Here is a 16851-nt window from a genome sequence, read left to right as displayed (position 1 = left end):
TTTATGACTAACAAAATGGTTTAAAGACCAGCCTTTTCTTTCCACACTACGGGGCTTTAGCTTTGACACAAATTAAAGACCGGTAAAAGAGCAGACCTTCGTGCTCTGTAAAACAGGAAACCTCAAACTAGCGTCTGTCCACGGCGGAGATGATGTCACCACCAGCCCACTCACCCACAGTAAATCAAGCTGTCCTGAACAATCTTCCCATCATGCACCTCACTGGTGAGCTCACCTGAGAGAGAGAGAGAGAGAGAGAGAGAGAGGGCAGAATATTAATAGGAGTGAAGGAATAAACGGCCTTTCAAGAGGCAGTTTTTCTGAGCGATCAGCGTGTTTTACTTCCCAGCTGCGCATTAGCATTCGAATATCAGCGCACTCGATCAGCGAACCGCCGGCAGTCCGCCGAGAGCAAGAGTCATTCCCTCGCTCAGTCGCGCCTGATCACGGGACGAATACCCACGATGCATCACTGCCGCCCATGGCGGCCTGTCACGTATTCTCCCAGCGCGACGGACATCATTTATCGCTGGGAAGACAGAAGTCTCTGTTCCCAGTGTGGGAAATTCTCCTTGTCACTGACATGACAGATTTTATAGATCCAGCAGGTAACATGATATAGTAACAGTATTACAGGACCAGAGAACTACAAGGACAAATCAGAACCTTGTGTTGTTTGGAGACAGAGGATGCAATGGAAGAGTCGGCCATCTTAGTCCAAATCAGCAGGTAGGTCAGTGGACTAAGATGCTCAACTAATGGGACTAATGTAGGAATGAACTGCACAAAGTACAGACTTCACCGCTTCTGATTCGTACAGTATCTTTGTCAGCTTATTACATGATTGTGTAGCTTCTGTGCTGGGACAGCACGGCTATTGCAGTTGAGCTGTAAATAATGACGCTATTATTAAGTGCCAAAGCTTCTTTTTGAGATAAACAAACTCAAGATTGTTTTTAAGTAACCCTAAATCACCTTTTAGGACAGAGCTGCCCAACCCTGCTCCTGAAGATCCACCGCCCTGTAGGTTTTCATTTCAACCCTAATTTGGCACCTGACTCTACTAATTAGCAGGCTGAGGAGACCTCTAGCTGTTGAATGAGATGTGCTTTGTTGGGGTTGGAATGAAATACTACAGGGTGGCAGATCTCCAGGAGCAGGGTTGGGCAGCCCTGCTTTATGGGTTTTACGAAAACAATCCAACCATGCGTTCCACAAGGAGCTGTCTAGAGCACTTCATGATCACAACGCGATCAGGAAATCCTGAGATGTGATTGGACGAGGGGGTCGCCAGGCTCACCCGGGAGGTGGGCGGGCACTATGACGAAGTCGTCCGTGTCGCAGGAGGAGTCCTTGCTGCTCCCGCCCGCGGAGTCCTTCAGCAGGAAGTCAGGGCAATCCTGCGACAGCGAGGGCGCGGCTTTGGGGCGGAGCTGCTGTAACTCGGCAACCGACAGCTGCGGGGTCGAAAGGGCGAGAGGAGAGCTCAGTGGCGAAGTTCTGCGCAGAACTGCGCCGATGCTGTCTGTCTGCAGGGCGGGTCCACTGGCTGACGGACAGTTAGGGACCGCCCTCCTGCAGTTAGGGACCGCCCTGCTGCAGTTAGGGATCGCCCTGCTGCAGTTAGGGACCACCCTCCTACAGTTAGGGCCCGCCCTCCTGCAGACAGGTTCTGGTGTATTAAAGCAATGATCTAAGGACCTCTATGTCTGTACGCGCAGTGCTATATTTAAGCCTGTCTGTGTCAATACATATTTCACAGTTTAGTAAGCCTCAGCCTTTACATGTTTTATTTTAAACGAGATCTTTTCAGATTTCCCCTTGGATTTTTATTTTAACATTACATTACATTTATTTAGCAGACGCTTTTATCCAAAGCGACGTATAAAAGTGCATTTCATGGTCATGGACAACTACGAAACACAGGTTCAGTAAAGTACGAATTGAAAAATGAACACTGACAATCTACTTAATGTGTCTATTCTGTCCCTTGTAAGCCCTTAATTAATTACACACACACATGCACACACAAACGTGCATACATGCGCACACAAACACACACACACACCCGCACACACGCACACACACACGTGCACACACGCGCACACAAACGCACACACACACACGCACACATAAATGCATACACACACACAATCCCTTGTGGGGTTTGTTAGTCAGCAGGTCTCCTGCCCCGCCCTGTACTCCTGCGTCCTGTGTCATGTGACGGGGGTGACTCACCGGAGGGGAGGCCAGGTGAGACGTGGAGGAGCTGCTGCAGGAGCTGGCCGACCCTGAGCTCGGGTACGAGGGCACGGGAGCGAGCGCCGCTGTTACAATGCACACACATGCACATGCAGTCACACGTGCACAACCCCACGGGCGTACACGTACTCACACACACAAACACGCACATGCACACACATACAAACACACACATGCACACACATACACACACGCACATGCACACACGTACTCACACACACAAACACGCACATACAAACACGCACGTACACACACATACAAACACGCACGTACTCACACACAAACACGCACATGCACACACATACAAACACGCACGTACACACACACAAACACGCACATGCACACACATACAAACACGCACATGCACAACCCCACGGGCGTACACGTACACACACACACAAACACGCACATGCACACACATACACACACACAGACAAACACACACATGCACACACATACACACACACAGACAAACACACACACACACACACACACACACAAACACGCACATGCACACACATACACACACACAAAGACGCACATGCACACACATACAAACACGCACATGCACACACATACAAACATGCACATGCACACACAGACAAAGACGCACATGCACGCACACACGCACACACAAACACGCACATGCACGCACGTACACACACACACAAAAACGCATATGCACGCACACACACACACACAGACAAAGTCGCACATGCACGTACACACACACACACACAAACACGCACATGCACGCACATACACACACATACGTACACATACACACATACATACGCAGGCACATACACACACACACACACACACAGCTTTAAGCAATTACTGATGTAGAATTTTGACTCATTTAAAAAACATCAGTAAATGAAATGCAATCTTGCGAGATCAACATCAGTTTAACACTTCTGTGCCACTGTTAATAATTAAAACTGCAGAGAACACGGAAGCTGGAGGGGGGAGGAGGGGGGAGATTATGTGACACTCACACTTCTTCACGGGTGAATTCAGCTCGAGGAAGGGGTGCTGGAAAAACTCATCTGAAAGGGAACGGAGAAAAAAATCCTTTACAGAGCACTGCCGACACTCCAGGGAGCAAACGGCACTTCTGATGGGAAAATCAGCCGGACAGAGAACACAGCAGGTGACCACACTGGCCCAGTTCCGTACAGGCCTTACGGTCACACCTGCAGAACCAGGCCAGGTGTCATACGTAAGGGAAGACACCAGCACACAACCACAGTGACCACATTCCCTACGGTCATTACGGTCAGACAGGTCTGAGACCTAGCGGTATATCTGTGGGACACTTGCTCAGACCGAAGCCAACCCGGTTACCGCGGTCGGACCGAGGTCCGGTCGGGTTACTCAGGAGGAGGACGCAGCGTGTGACCGGTGCGGTCGGACCGAGGTCCGGTCGGGTTACTCAGGAGGAGGACGCAGCGTGTGACCGGTGCGGTTGGACCGAGGCCCGGTCAGGTTACTCAGGAGGAGGACGCAGCGTGTGACCGGTGCGGTCGGACCGAGGTCCGGTCGGGTTACTCAGGAGGAGGACGCAGCGCGTGACCGGTGCGGTCGGACCGAGGTCCGGTCGGGTTACTCAGGAGGAGGACACAGCGTGTGACCGGTGCGGTCGGACCGAGGTCTGGTCGGGTTACTCAGGAGGAGGACACAGCGTGTGACCGGTGCGGTCGGACCGAGGTCCGGTCGGGTTACACAGGAGGAGGACGCAGCGCGTGACCGGTGCGGTCGGACCGAGGTCCGGTCGGGTTACTCAGGAGGAGGACGCAGCGTGTGACCGGTGCGGTCGGACCGAGGTCCGGACGGGTTACTCAGGAGGAGAACGCAGCGTGTGACCGGTGCGGTCGGACCGAGGTCCGGTCGGGTTACTCAGGAGGAGGACGCAGCGTGTGACCGCTGCGGTCGGACCGAGGTCCAGTCAGGTTACTCAGGAGGAGGACGCAGCGTGTGACCGGTGCGGTCGGACCGAGGTCCGGTCGGGTTACTCAGGAGGAGGACGCAGCGTGTGACCGGTGCGGTCGGACCGAGGTCTGGTCGGGTTACTCAGGAGGAGGACGCAGCGTGTGACCGCACTCGCTGATCTCCCCGCAGCGCGTGCCGAACTTGAACTGGACCGCGGTGCGGCGCGGGGCGGGGCGGGGCGGGCAGGGCGGTACTGACCGAAGTCCATGCGGTCCCTCGGGTTCCTCTGCAGAAGCCCCTGCAGAAGATGCCTCAGGTGGCTGGACGTCTCTCTAGGGATGCTGGGAATTATAAAATATATTGATTAAGTTTTGAAGAAGGACTGACCGCTCTCAGGATGAATAAGCACAAAGGGAATTTTAGCTTCTAAGGATGTGGTTCTTGGGAATGTCCCATTTAGCTAATTATTGACATCAAAGTTGAAATCCCCTTAACACTCACACTTGGGCTATCAGTTTTAGCGTTCATTTCCTGGTGACAGATTACCATCCCAATATTCCTTCCTCAATATGGACGGCCAATGTCCAGCACAGAAGTTGCTGCTCAGTCAAAGTGAAAGTTTTACTTCAGGAAGAGTTGTGAGTGAGTGTTAGCGTGCGTAAGTGTATGCGTGTGTGTGTAAGTGTGAGCATAGGTGTATGTGCGTGTGTGTGTATGCATGTGTGTGTGTGTGTGTGTATGTGGGTGTGTTTGTGTGAGTGAGCGTATGTGTGTGAGTGTGTGTATGAGCGGGTGTGTGTGTGTGTGAGTGTGTGTGAGCATATGTGTGGGTGTGTGTGTGTGTGCATGTGTGAGTGTGTGTGAGTGTGTGTGAGCATATGTGAGTGTGTGTGTGTGTGTGTGTGAGTGTTTGTGTGTGTGTAGCAAGGTGAGTCACTCACTTCGGGTTCAGGTTCTTGTTTTTCTCATAGAACAACCGGAGGTCCTGGGGGCTGCTGGCCTGAGGGGGGGGGGGGGTTAGATTACAAAGACAGGTTCTTTCACACATTCACATGACCAGAAAAGACCTCGACCACAATGAAAAAAGCCTCACATTCTCCTGAACTCCAGTGGCCAGGCAGAAAGCTCAAACCCCTCGCAGCGTCAGCAGGGGCCCCTGAGCGAGTTCTTCCAGTTTCTAACGCACCCATCATCTTCATCACGCGCTACAGACTCGCTCGGCCGGCACTCTCGAACACGACAACTCGCATAGCGTTCATTTTTCTTGACGTGTGTTTTTTTAAAAGCGGGATGTTTACTCGAAGAGAGCAGCTAGCTGAAAGAGCGCACCGCTAGCACACCCAGACACGAGACCGTCTCTGGCTATCCGGTTCATTCCGGTTTCCCCTCACCATCACGCCCCCCCCTGCCGCCCGCACCGCGTGAGGCTCGGAGGCGCGCGTGGAATTCCCTCGCCCGCTCATCCAGGGCCCCGAGCCCGGCCCCAGTCTCGCTCCGCTTCCCTCGAACTTCGCGGGCGTTTGTCAGAAACGCCAAGTCAGCACGCTGGCCGCCGCCGCTGCCTCCTCACAGATCACTTCAGTCTCACGCGTTCGCTCGAACGACAGCAGCCGAATAACAATGGGGACAAAGTTACAGCGCTGCCAAATAGCAGCTTTAATTCCGCCCCAATAAACCTGATTCACGGATCACTAAGTCCACTTGATTTGTCGAGGAGGCTGATTACAAAATGGGCTCGGGCCATGCGGAAAATATATGACTGTTTCCATCCTCTATTTGCTTTCTTAAGCTAAAGGCAATGGTCATAGTCAAAACAAATTACAACGGTTGAGGACCAGCTGCTGAAGAACAGAAAGCGTTTGCCATGCGCTTCTCAGTCACAGCGGTGGTCGGTGCTCACTTGAAATGGGGCCTTCCCGGTCAGACACTGGAACACAATGGTTCCTATGCTCCACAGGTCCGCCTTGGCATCGTAGGTCTGGGACATTATGACTTCAGGAGCCTGAAAGGGGGAGGCAAGAGGCACACATATCAGGGCCGCAAGGTACATTTTGGGTGGTCAGCGTGCAAGGTGCATTGTGGGTACTAGGCATGGGCAAAACAATCGGTAAATGGCTACACAGTGCAAAAACTGCATTTATATCTTTTAACAACAAGGTTCAGTCTATTTTTCTAAATTTGCCAGATTTAAATTTAAACAGATGCGTTAAGAAAACAATAGCCAAAGACGTGTTTTTTAATACAATCCTGCAAAAAGCACAGAGCGGACTTCAAAAGCGAATACTGTAGCCTATACAAGAGAGGAATCACAAAAAAGCACCATATAATGGGTATGGGTTGTGTATGGGTATTCATGCTTCCATTCTTTGCGAAGCATTTCGAGGAATGTCAGTTTGATTTCCACCACACGTTTAAGCAGATGCCAACGTTATGACTCGAGAGCCAATAAAGGACCATATTTCCCACGCCCATATCATGACCTCACTCAACCACCAAAAGTGACACCACCACACCACTAATACTTTAAAACACCTGCTGACAACAATCACTGTGGGAACAGGACACTGTAAAAGGAAGTGTTATTAATTTTTTAATAACACTGGCTCATAAAAAATGTGTTTATACAGAGTTATAAAAGTGTATAACCTCCTCTGTACTGAACCTGCTGACATGCTTGTTTGACACTACATAAAATTACTGAGATTGCTGGGGTGGCGATGTCGTAAAATCTCTGACAGAAAACAATAAAAAATGTACGGCATAAGGAAAAATGTGTTTAATCGTTTAGAGATTTTCCGCAACGTTTATCATTTTGTAAACATCTAGTGATTAAGTGTTTGGAAGTCACACCCCAAGAGGGACTGACCATGTAAGGTGCATCGTGGGTACTGACCATGCAAGGTGCATTGTGGGTACAGAGCATGCAAGGTGCATTGTGGGTACTGACCATGCAAGGTGCATCGTGGGTACAGAGCATGCAAGGTGCGTTGTGGGTACAGAGCATGCAAGGTGCATTATGGGTACAGAGCATGCAAGGTGCATTGTGGGTTTTACCATGCAAGGTGCATTGTGGGTACAGAGCATGCAAGGTGCATTGTGGGTACTGACCATGTACATAGGAGAGCCGCACAGCGTAGCAGCCATCATGTTGCTCTGTAGGTACCGCGCGAACCCAAAGTCAGCTGGAAAGAGCAGGAACAGGAGGAACCGGGTGAGAGCTGAGATTTCATTCGGGGGGAGAATATGAGTTAAGACTGAGAGATTTTGCAGCCTCTCTCACAAACAGCTCCAACAGAAAGAGCTTCTTTCCACAGACACAGGCGTCTTCTGCAAATTGAATTGTAAATTCAGTGTGAGAAACCTCAACTGGACGTTTTGTTGATATTGAGGTTTGTGAGCTATTGTTTTCCATTTTCCTGTAAAACGGGTCACTCCAATCTCAACAGGAAACTACCAGTAGCCATGGCAACCTCCTGTCCAATGTGTGTCAGCTGATAAGAAGTTTCATTTCAAATGACAAAATTTCCCATTAAACACACTGCTCCGGGGTACAGAAGCTGAAGCACACACAGGTTTTGAACCTGCAAACCTCTAATTACAAACCCATTTCCCCCCCCAATCCCCAGGCAATGCAGTTAACTCTCTAAACCTTTCATAACAACACCCTGTGAACACCACCTGTCCACGCGCCACAAGCACTTCAACAACAACAGATGCAGAACTCTCACCGTCACCCAGAGGGAGCCACACATCTGGTTAGTAAACAGAACACACAGGAGACGACTTCGCTAAAAGGCCGGGGCGTTTGTTTCCAAGGAGGGAGTAGCAGCTGAACACCCACCGCCGGGGAGAATACCAGCCTCCCAGCTCGTGAAAACCTCCTAAATGCTTTTCAGATTTATTTAAACACTCCGCTTCTAAGCAGCCTTGGCAGGACCCGACTCCTCCATGTGGTATGTTTCCAGGGATCTACGCTGACATTTTTTCCGAGGAGAGCGTTTGCTCCGGAGATGAAAAGTTTAGGAGCGCACTAATGCATCACAATTAGTATACGTGCTCCAAAACTATTTTTCAAGGTAGCACACACAAATTTTCAGGGGCAAATGCTCCTAAGATAAGGCAGCCCTGTAGAGCCCTGATTTAAGAGGGCATAGGGGAGGATCGCAGTGCTCTTCTGCAGAGCAGGAGCCTAGCCTTATGTACCCACGCGGACTTCGGCAGAATTCAGGTCATAGGAAAGCCCTCAGTGAAGACCTGCTAGGCCTACTCAGTCCAAACACTACAGAGATGTTCAGAGCTATTTTAAATAAACTTGGCTACATATGATTTGTGCCATACGTAGACATTCAATATTCATAATGGTCATGCATCTTTGTGCCATAGGCTGCCCATCTAGCATGGCTGACAAAGACAATGAGGTATTACACATGCGCATGCACACACACATACACACACACGCTCACACACACACCCGCACACGCACACGCACGCACACACACACGCACACACACACATACACACACACACTCACACACACCCACACACGCACACGCACACACGCACGCACGCACGCACACACACGCACGCACGCACGCACGCACGCACGCACGCACACACACACATACACACGCACACATACACACACACACACACACACACACACGCACACGCACACGCACACACACACGCACGCACACACACACATACACACACACACACACACACACGCACACACACACATACACACACACGCACACGCACGCTCACACACCTATCTTGATGCAGGTGTTGCTGGGGCTGGCCTTGCGCCCCCCTGCGTGGGACAGCAGGATGTTCTGTGGTTTGAGGTCTCGGTGGATCACCCCCTTGGCCTGCAGGACCCGCATGGCGCCGGCGATCTGGTGCAGAAAGACGCGGATGGTGTCCTCGCTCAGCGTGCCCTTGGCTGCAGAGGGGCGGCACAACGTACACTCAACACCGAGCGCAGTACACTCAACACCGAATGCAGTACACTCAACACAGAACGCAGTACACTCAACACCGAATGCAGAACACTCAACACCGAATGCAGAACACTCAACACAGAACGCAGTACACTCAACACCGAACGCAGTACACTCAACACCGAATGCAGAACACTCAACACAGAACACAGAACACTCAACACCGAACGCAGAACACTCAATACAGAACGCAGAACACTCAACACAGAACGCAGAACACTCAACACAGAATGCAGAACACTCAACACAGAACGCAGAACACTCAACACAGAATGCAGAACGCAGTACACTCAACACAGAACGCAGTACACTCAACACCGAATGCAGAACACTCAACACAGAACGCAGTACACTCAACACCGAACGCAGTACACTCAACACCGAATGCAGAACACTCAACACAGAACACAGAACACTCAACACCGAACGCAGAACACTCAACACAGAATGCAGAACACTCAACACAGAATGCAGAACACTCAACACAGAACGCAGAACACTCAACACCGAACGCAGAACACTCAACACCGAAAGCAGAACACTCAATACAGCATGCAGAGCACTCAACACAGACTGCAGAACCCTCAACACAGAATGCAGAACACTCAATACAGAACGCAGAACACTCAACACAGAACGCAGAACACTCAACACAGAATGCAGAATGCAGTACACTCAACAAAGACTGCAGAACCCTCAACACATAATGCAGAACACTCAACACAGAATGCAGAACGCAGTACACTCAACACAGAATGCAGAACACAGTACACTCAACACAGAACGCAGAACACTCAACACAGAATGCAGAACACTCAACACAGAATGCAGAACGTACACTCAACACAGAATGCAGAACACTCAACACAGAATGCAGAACGTAGAACACCGAACAGAATACTGAACACAGAACACAGAACTACCCTGTGTTTTCCCAAATACAACACCAGGTATACAAAAATAATATGATATTGCATAATGCAATGCATTCACAGACCAGCATGTAGAGTTAGTCTACCCAGCGTTCGGCCTGAATTACCACAGAGGGGCCAGACCTGAGAACACTCAGGCAAAGTCTACACACAACCTGACCAATCAAAGAGCATCTGATGCTTTGTGTACTCAAGCAGAGGCTACAGACAGAGCTAGTGTGTATGAAGAGGAGTTCCGCCCTGCTCTGTGTATACTTATCTCACTCAAACACACGGATGTCACCAGACTGTGTGAGTATGTTAAAACAAAGCCAGATCTCTCTCCATCTCACCCCCTTCTGCATTCTCTCTCTCTCTCTCTCTTTCTCTCTCTCTCCCTCTCTCTCTCTAGTTCACGTCCTGCAGGGGTCGCTATGACATCACTCCCAGGGCCACCCCCATGGCCTGGCTGTGAACCGCAAGAACAGCCCCTGCCCCCCCACCCTCCGCCCACCCCCTTCCCCCCCTTCCCAAACTTTTAAACTTCCTCTGTGTGTCCCTTCTGTAAACCCAGAAGCCTGTCTTATGATCTAACTCATCTCTTCCTCTCCGTTGAACTCTCTCTGAACTCCTACCCTGGGCTGAGGACAGAGACAGGGTCTATATATCACACAAATCTAAAACACAACACCTAATTTATAGGCTGGTTCCCAGATATAAAATCCCCAGCCCCAGAACAAATTTGTAAGTTGAGTCACTATATGAACACAACAGTGAGTTGTTTCAGGTTCCAAACAAATAATGCACAGATACTGAACACTAACTTCAGCCTCGCCAGCACTGGCACATGACCGCAACAAAATGGCGGCTACAGACATGGTAAATGGTAAATAGACTGCATTTATATAGCGCTTTTATCCAAAGCGCTTTACAATTGATGCCTCGCATTCACCAGAGCAATTAGAGGTTAGGTGTCTTGCTCAGGGACACTTCGACATGCCCAGGGCGGGGGTTCAAACCGGCAACCCTCCGACTGCTAGACAACCGCTCTTACCTCCTGAGCTATGTCGCCCCCAGACAGCTAGCATTTCAAACGCTAAACCATGCCAACATTGTGTGCGGTGGTTTAAGCAGCTGACCGCTGGTTTACGGACCTCCACCATAGACGTGCTCGGGGTAAACAGACGCAGGACCACTGGTGTGACCGCTGTCACCACCCACGTAAAACACTGGCTTACCACAGCGCCTCTGAGAATATCTATGGTCAGCTCCTGCAAAAGCCCTGAAAAATCACTGTGCGGTGTCATAGCAACTATGTCATACACAGAGTACGATCCAGAAATGATTTTCATCTTTAGAATTGCACCTATACTCCCCAACAGTCACAACCATCCCTAACACAAAAAAGGCCCGTCTAGTTTAATAAGATGGCAGTATTGGGCGATTCCCCAGTCAGAGGTTGGGTTAGGGTCGTATATATTAGTGATGGAGAGCCCCGTAGAATGAACAATGGAAGACCTGCTAATGAACCATAATAAAAAGCAGAAAGAGAAAATGGCGGGTACACGCTAAGAGAAAATGGCGGGTACACGCTGCACGTACTGGGCAGCGTGATTCCTGACAGTGCCCACAATGGCAGGATATACAAACTCCTCCCACTCCGCTCCTTAAAGCCAATCACTGGTGAATAAAGCCAGCCAAGACCAGGGCAAAAACCCCACAGAGCACAACTCAAGAGTGCCTTCCTCTGAAGGCAAGGCCAGTGAACAAAGGCACTCACTTGAATAATGAGGCATCCCTTTGATCTGTCATTAGAATCTGCCCTGCTGGTGAACTACCAGAAGCAACTCCACCCACCCTCCTCCTCCCTCTCTCTTGGGGAGCATGCTTTGGCCATCCTTGCCCCACCCCCTCACTCGTTGGCCTGTGATTGGTGGACTTTATCTAAACATGGAAGGTCTGGTGTACTGGCCAGTTGCTAACAGGCAGCTCATTTTCAGAAAGCGAGTTTCATCACTAATAAGCACACTGGCCTGAGGGAGGAAACTTTAAAGAGAGCGGTGAAGGGAAACGAGACAGGAGTCAAAAAGATGAAAAAGAGACTCACAGTGAAGACAGTCTGCCAGGTCTCCCCCGTTGCAGTACTAGGGAAAAAAGAAAACACAAGGTGAGACAGCATAATATCAGGGAAATTACCTCACTCAGACAAAGCTACACAAAGCATCATGTGACTAAATGAACAACAAGGTCAGGACGGTCAAGGGACAGACCTACTAGCCCAGTGACGTTAAACATTTCCACAAAAGGAGCACGAATTAACAGAAAGTGAGAAAGGAGCAAGAACTAAAGCTTTTGCTCTGTTTAACCAGTTTGCGCAACACAGAAATGCTTCCCCTCCTGTGTCGTTTCCCCTCCTGGCGGCTCACAGAGCTCCCGTTTCAGGCACAGGGGAGAGGGAGACGGCTAGTAAGAGCAGAGGAGAAGAGGCCACTGTGCACTCAATGTTACATTACATTGCATTTACTTGGCAGACGCTTTTATCCAAAGCGACGTACAAAAGTGTATATATCAAGGTCACTGGAACAGCTACAAAACACAGGTCCGAAAAGTTACAATACTCATTTTGTACAGGCCTGCCCTGCCCAGGCCCAGTTAAATACAGATCCCCGGGCCTCCGGCCTGACTGCCACTTTCTGTCACACAACGGGGGAGGAGGAGAGCGATCGATTGGGCTGCTGAGATACAGCTTGCGCTCCTGTGCTCCGTTTATACAGGTTTTACACAGCTGAGGAGGGCCTCAGCAGACCTGGGTAAGAGGCAGCCATCTTACCTCCATGACCAGGTACACAGAGCTCGCCGTTTCCTAGAGAGGGAGAGAGAATGACTGAGAATGAATAAATATATTATTATTAGAACAAACTTACTTATTGTAACATATATACTTAACATTACCATTCTTTTCTTTTTATTACGATAGTCAGTACTGTGTTGCTTTGGCAACATTGGAGTCCTTCCTGTCATGCCAAAACAGCACAGTTGAAGTTGAAATTGACATCGAGAGAAAGATTACTTTAACTGGCACAACCACAAAACCAGCCTGTCTAGCAGCTAAATATTCTTTTGTTATGTTATTAACACAATACCCTGATTCAGTTGGGCCTGATCATGAGAGTGGGGACATATTAATCTGAGACAAGGTTCTGTGCTGTTTTCCTCTTAGCCTTCTGAACGGGAGGGTAACAGCAGCTCTTTGCACACCCAACCTTAGACACCGCTTGCTTTACCTCAGCTGCTCTTATTGACAATGTGCCTCTGTGTAATGAACCATAAATGAAGCACAACTGCACCAGAAAAGCTGATGTTAGAGAAGCTAGAGGAGGAAAACATTATTTATCTGTGTTTTACACCCCCCCCCCCCCCCCCCCCCCGCTCCCCCCCCAGGTCTGAATTAAGGCCTTGAGCCCCCCGTTCAGTGGAAGTGCTGCTGTCCGTGTCACCCCACCGAAGACCTGCACTTCAGAGCCCCTTTTGGGCGGCTCATCCTGGCCGTGCCACTGTTGATTCGACAGCATCCGCCCAAGGGTGGCACAGAACCACTGACACTCACGGCATCAGGGCTGGGCATGAGCACGACCAATAAGAGACGCTTTTGCAATGTAGGAATTGTCGAGTTTGATTCGTTTGACTGAGTTAATTGATTAAACTTTTTAAGAATTTTTTGTATTTTTTAGGAAATTCAATGACGCACGTCAGAGGCAAGAGCACCAGCACGTTTTACCGCACTGAACTTGGCCAGGAGCGCCCAGAGAAAAAACCGTGAGCTGCAGGCTCTACACATCGACAGCTGCAAGCACGACACACGTGAGAAAGCTGGAGTGAATGCTGTCAAAAGCTGCTGATGCGTGTGCAAAAAAATCAAACGTGTTTGGCAGCCATGTTTGGTATGGCCTAGCTTAATGCAAATGTGTCTCCTACACCCATGTGCTGACTATTACCAATACGACTGAGGCAAATCTCACTGGAACCGGGCAACCCTGCAATGATTTACACAGTCGTGCCAAAGTCTCGGATGTTTCGCATTTTCCACTAATGGGCTTTTTCAGACACAGAAAGGGTGGGAGGAGCTCCTGATAATGACTGACACAAGCACAGAGGAACACCATTTTAACATAAAGTAACTTCTGAATCTCGGGAGAATGTCAGTCGTCTTGCAGGAACAGGGTGGCCCCACTCCCCGTAGCCCAATAGTTGTGTATTTATTTTGTACTGATTCTTTAGCACACAGGCCCAATTAGACTACATCTAAAGAAAACATTCAGTTTCCTCGTGCATCAGAGCAGATAAACGGCAAAAGCTCTCTGACTTTTGTGCAGCAGTATCTGTGCGAAGAGGAAAAACAAGAGGGACAAAACAGAAAAAAAAATGGAGAAGAGGAAACAGGATTTAGAGATACGCTCCTGGCGTTTGGAACGGCTCAGGCCATCCATGCCAGGTACAATTCAGCACGCAAAGTTTGCGCACGGGGTTTGAGCTAATCTCTCCTGGCAGCCAACCAGCGAGCAATATCCAGCGAGGGCCTTTAAACACAAGCCCGCTGTAGAAGCCTCCCCTTATCACTTAGCAACAGCTGACCTCCTTCTCTCGGCGGCCAATCAGCCGAGAGGAACCGGCTGATCCCGGGGCTAGCGGCTGCTGGCTTAAAAAAACACTCTTGTTGTCTTTTTTTTTTTTTTGGAGATAGTTGGGAGACAGGATGCAGTCACGGATGATTTTTTTTTTCCTTTTTGTTTATTTTTTTTGTAATGTAAAAGCAGGCAAGCCAGAAAAACTCCTGAGTAAAGGGTCAGGGAAACACACCGACAGTTCTGAAGTTTGCCAGGCCAAAAGGAGACGCCACACTTTCCTTCTCTTCCTGAAGACCGCCAATCATTGAGGAGATAAGGCTTCACTCTCTGAACGTGTGAGGGGTGATAGGACGGAACAGCATGTGAAACAGACGCCCTACATGGAGTACCAAATGAACCCCTTTGTAAAAAAAATGCTTGTGGCCTTGGGAACCACACAATAATAAACCACTTGGCGGACCAACCCAAGCACCAAGTGGGCGGGTGCACGTCCTACAGCGGCGAGAGCCGTCAGCGGTTAGCCTCACTGGCGTACGTTCCACTGTGACATCAGAGGCTGAATTAATCGGCGGGCATTCGAATCCAGCGCTGACAGTTAACCCTTTAAGGTGTAAGATCACAAGTATGTGATTAGAACTTTCCTGACTGAACATTCTACTGCTGATGTAACAATCGCTACTGGCCATCAGAAGCAGTGAAGTTCTAGAACACTGATGTAGAATTCTGAAAAAAACATTCCAAAAAAAAAACTACTCTTCAAAGGGTTAAATGGACTGGTGATTGTTAAACACTGACGTCAAGAATGAACAATCCATTATGACATCGGTGGTTAAAGTCACTGGTGGACTTTAACCAGGAAGAAAAAAAACCAGAATACATTGGGGAGGTATTTTCAATCATAATAAATAAATAAATCCTGTACTGGACAAGGCACAAAGGTCAAAGGTTAAAGGTTAAACACTCACTACTCCATAAAATAGAGCTGACCTCTCTGTCTCCTCTACAGAGTACGGCCACACTGCTGATTTCAAATGCCCCCAATAGATGAGGATTCCTAAAAATAGCTTCCTATTCTAAATGCACAAGTGGCAAGTGTGAAAACATTTCAGTGAACAAACTGCAGTTTTAAATGGCTTCAGTCAATAAAGCTACAAAAGATTCCAGTCATGAAATCTAGCATCAGTAACTACAGAGACTCCTTACAAAATTGTCAAAAGTAAATGGACTGCATTTATATAGCGCTTTTATCCAAAGCGCTTTACAATTGATGCCTCTTATTCACCCATTCACACACACACTCACACACCAACGGTTAAAGGCTGCCATGAAAGGTACCAATCAGCTCGTTGGGAGCAATTAGGGGTTAGGTGTCTTGCTCAGGGACACTTCGACATGCCCAGGGAGGGGGATTGAACCGGCAACCCTCCGACTGCCAGACAACCGTTCTTACCTCCTGAGCTATGTCAAAAATATCCTTAGACTGCAGTTTATTGTGATCACAGGATCCTTGAGCTCATTTCTCATATACAGAAGCTAATCAGAGGATACATTGGCACAATACGTAATAAGTCAAACTGAAACCAGCCTGGGATTGTGGAGACACACAGCACAATGGGCCTGTAGTTTTCATTGAAAGTACTGTAACACCTTCTCCTGGATTAACAAACAGCCTTCCCATAATTCCACAGGCCCTCTCTGAACCTCTGCCCCTGTCTGTCTGTGCTCCTCCCGCGTCCATCTCTGCACACGAGGGAACCGTGGTTCGCTTAAGGTTCGGAGAAAAACATCATACAAAAGACATGCATCTTAAAAAAAAAAAAAATAATAAAAATGACAAATACAACTAAGTGAGAAATTGAGTCTCTAACCCCAGCGGTGTGTAACAGTATGATATACAAGAGAAGAAGAAAAAGATTGACTTTTTTTATTTCATAAAAAATCTACAAGAAATTTCCCTCCAATTTGAAATTCCCAATCAAATATGCACAAACCAGCACTTGTATTCTCTGATGCGTGTGAAACTAATCCAGCTATTACAGGACGCAGTGGACACACTGCCTCTCTCTGGGTTATGCGCAATTAGGCATCCCACTGCAGGCGCTGGAACGGCCGGTG

The 16851-nt window shown here is 49.0% G+C and overlaps 1 protein-coding gene across 3 annotated transcripts in view; it reads right to left on the bottom strand.

Annotated features, from left to right (window-relative positions):
• The window catches only part of ulk1b (unc-51 like autophagy activating kinase 1), a 35198-nt gene that overhangs the window by 16091 nt on the left and 2256 nt on the right, over positions 1-16851 (bottom strand). For all 3 annotated transcript variants that reach the window (XM_035391378.1, XM_035391379.1, XM_035391380.1), the window contains exons 4-14: positions 12942-12974; positions 12219-12255; positions 8969-9142; positions 7306-7379; positions 6098-6199; positions 5139-5197; positions 4456-4538; positions 3264-3314; positions 2239-2327; positions 1301-1457; positions 175-235 (exon numbers count right to left, since the gene is read on the bottom strand). In XM_035391378.1, the coding sequence (XP_035247269.1) occupies positions 175-235; positions 1301-1457; positions 2239-2327; positions 3264-3314; positions 4456-4538; positions 5139-5197; positions 6098-6199; positions 7306-7379; positions 8969-9142; positions 12219-12255; positions 12942-12974 (920 nt within the window). The remainder of the gene's footprint in view (positions 1-174; positions 236-1300; positions 1458-2238; positions 2328-3263; positions 3315-4455; positions 4539-5138; positions 5198-6097; positions 6200-7305; positions 7380-8968; positions 9143-12218; positions 12256-12941; positions 12975-16851) is intronic.

Source organism: Anguilla anguilla, chromosome 14, assembly GCF_013347855.1.
Source record: "Anguilla anguilla isolate fAngAng1 chromosome 14, fAngAng1.pri, whole genome shotgun sequence".
Taxonomy (NCBI): domain Eukaryota; kingdom Metazoa; phylum Chordata; class Actinopteri; order Anguilliformes; family Anguillidae; genus Anguilla; species Anguilla anguilla.
The sequence above is the reverse complement of the archived record's forward strand: the minus strand, read 5'-3'. Positions and strand labels throughout refer to the sequence as shown.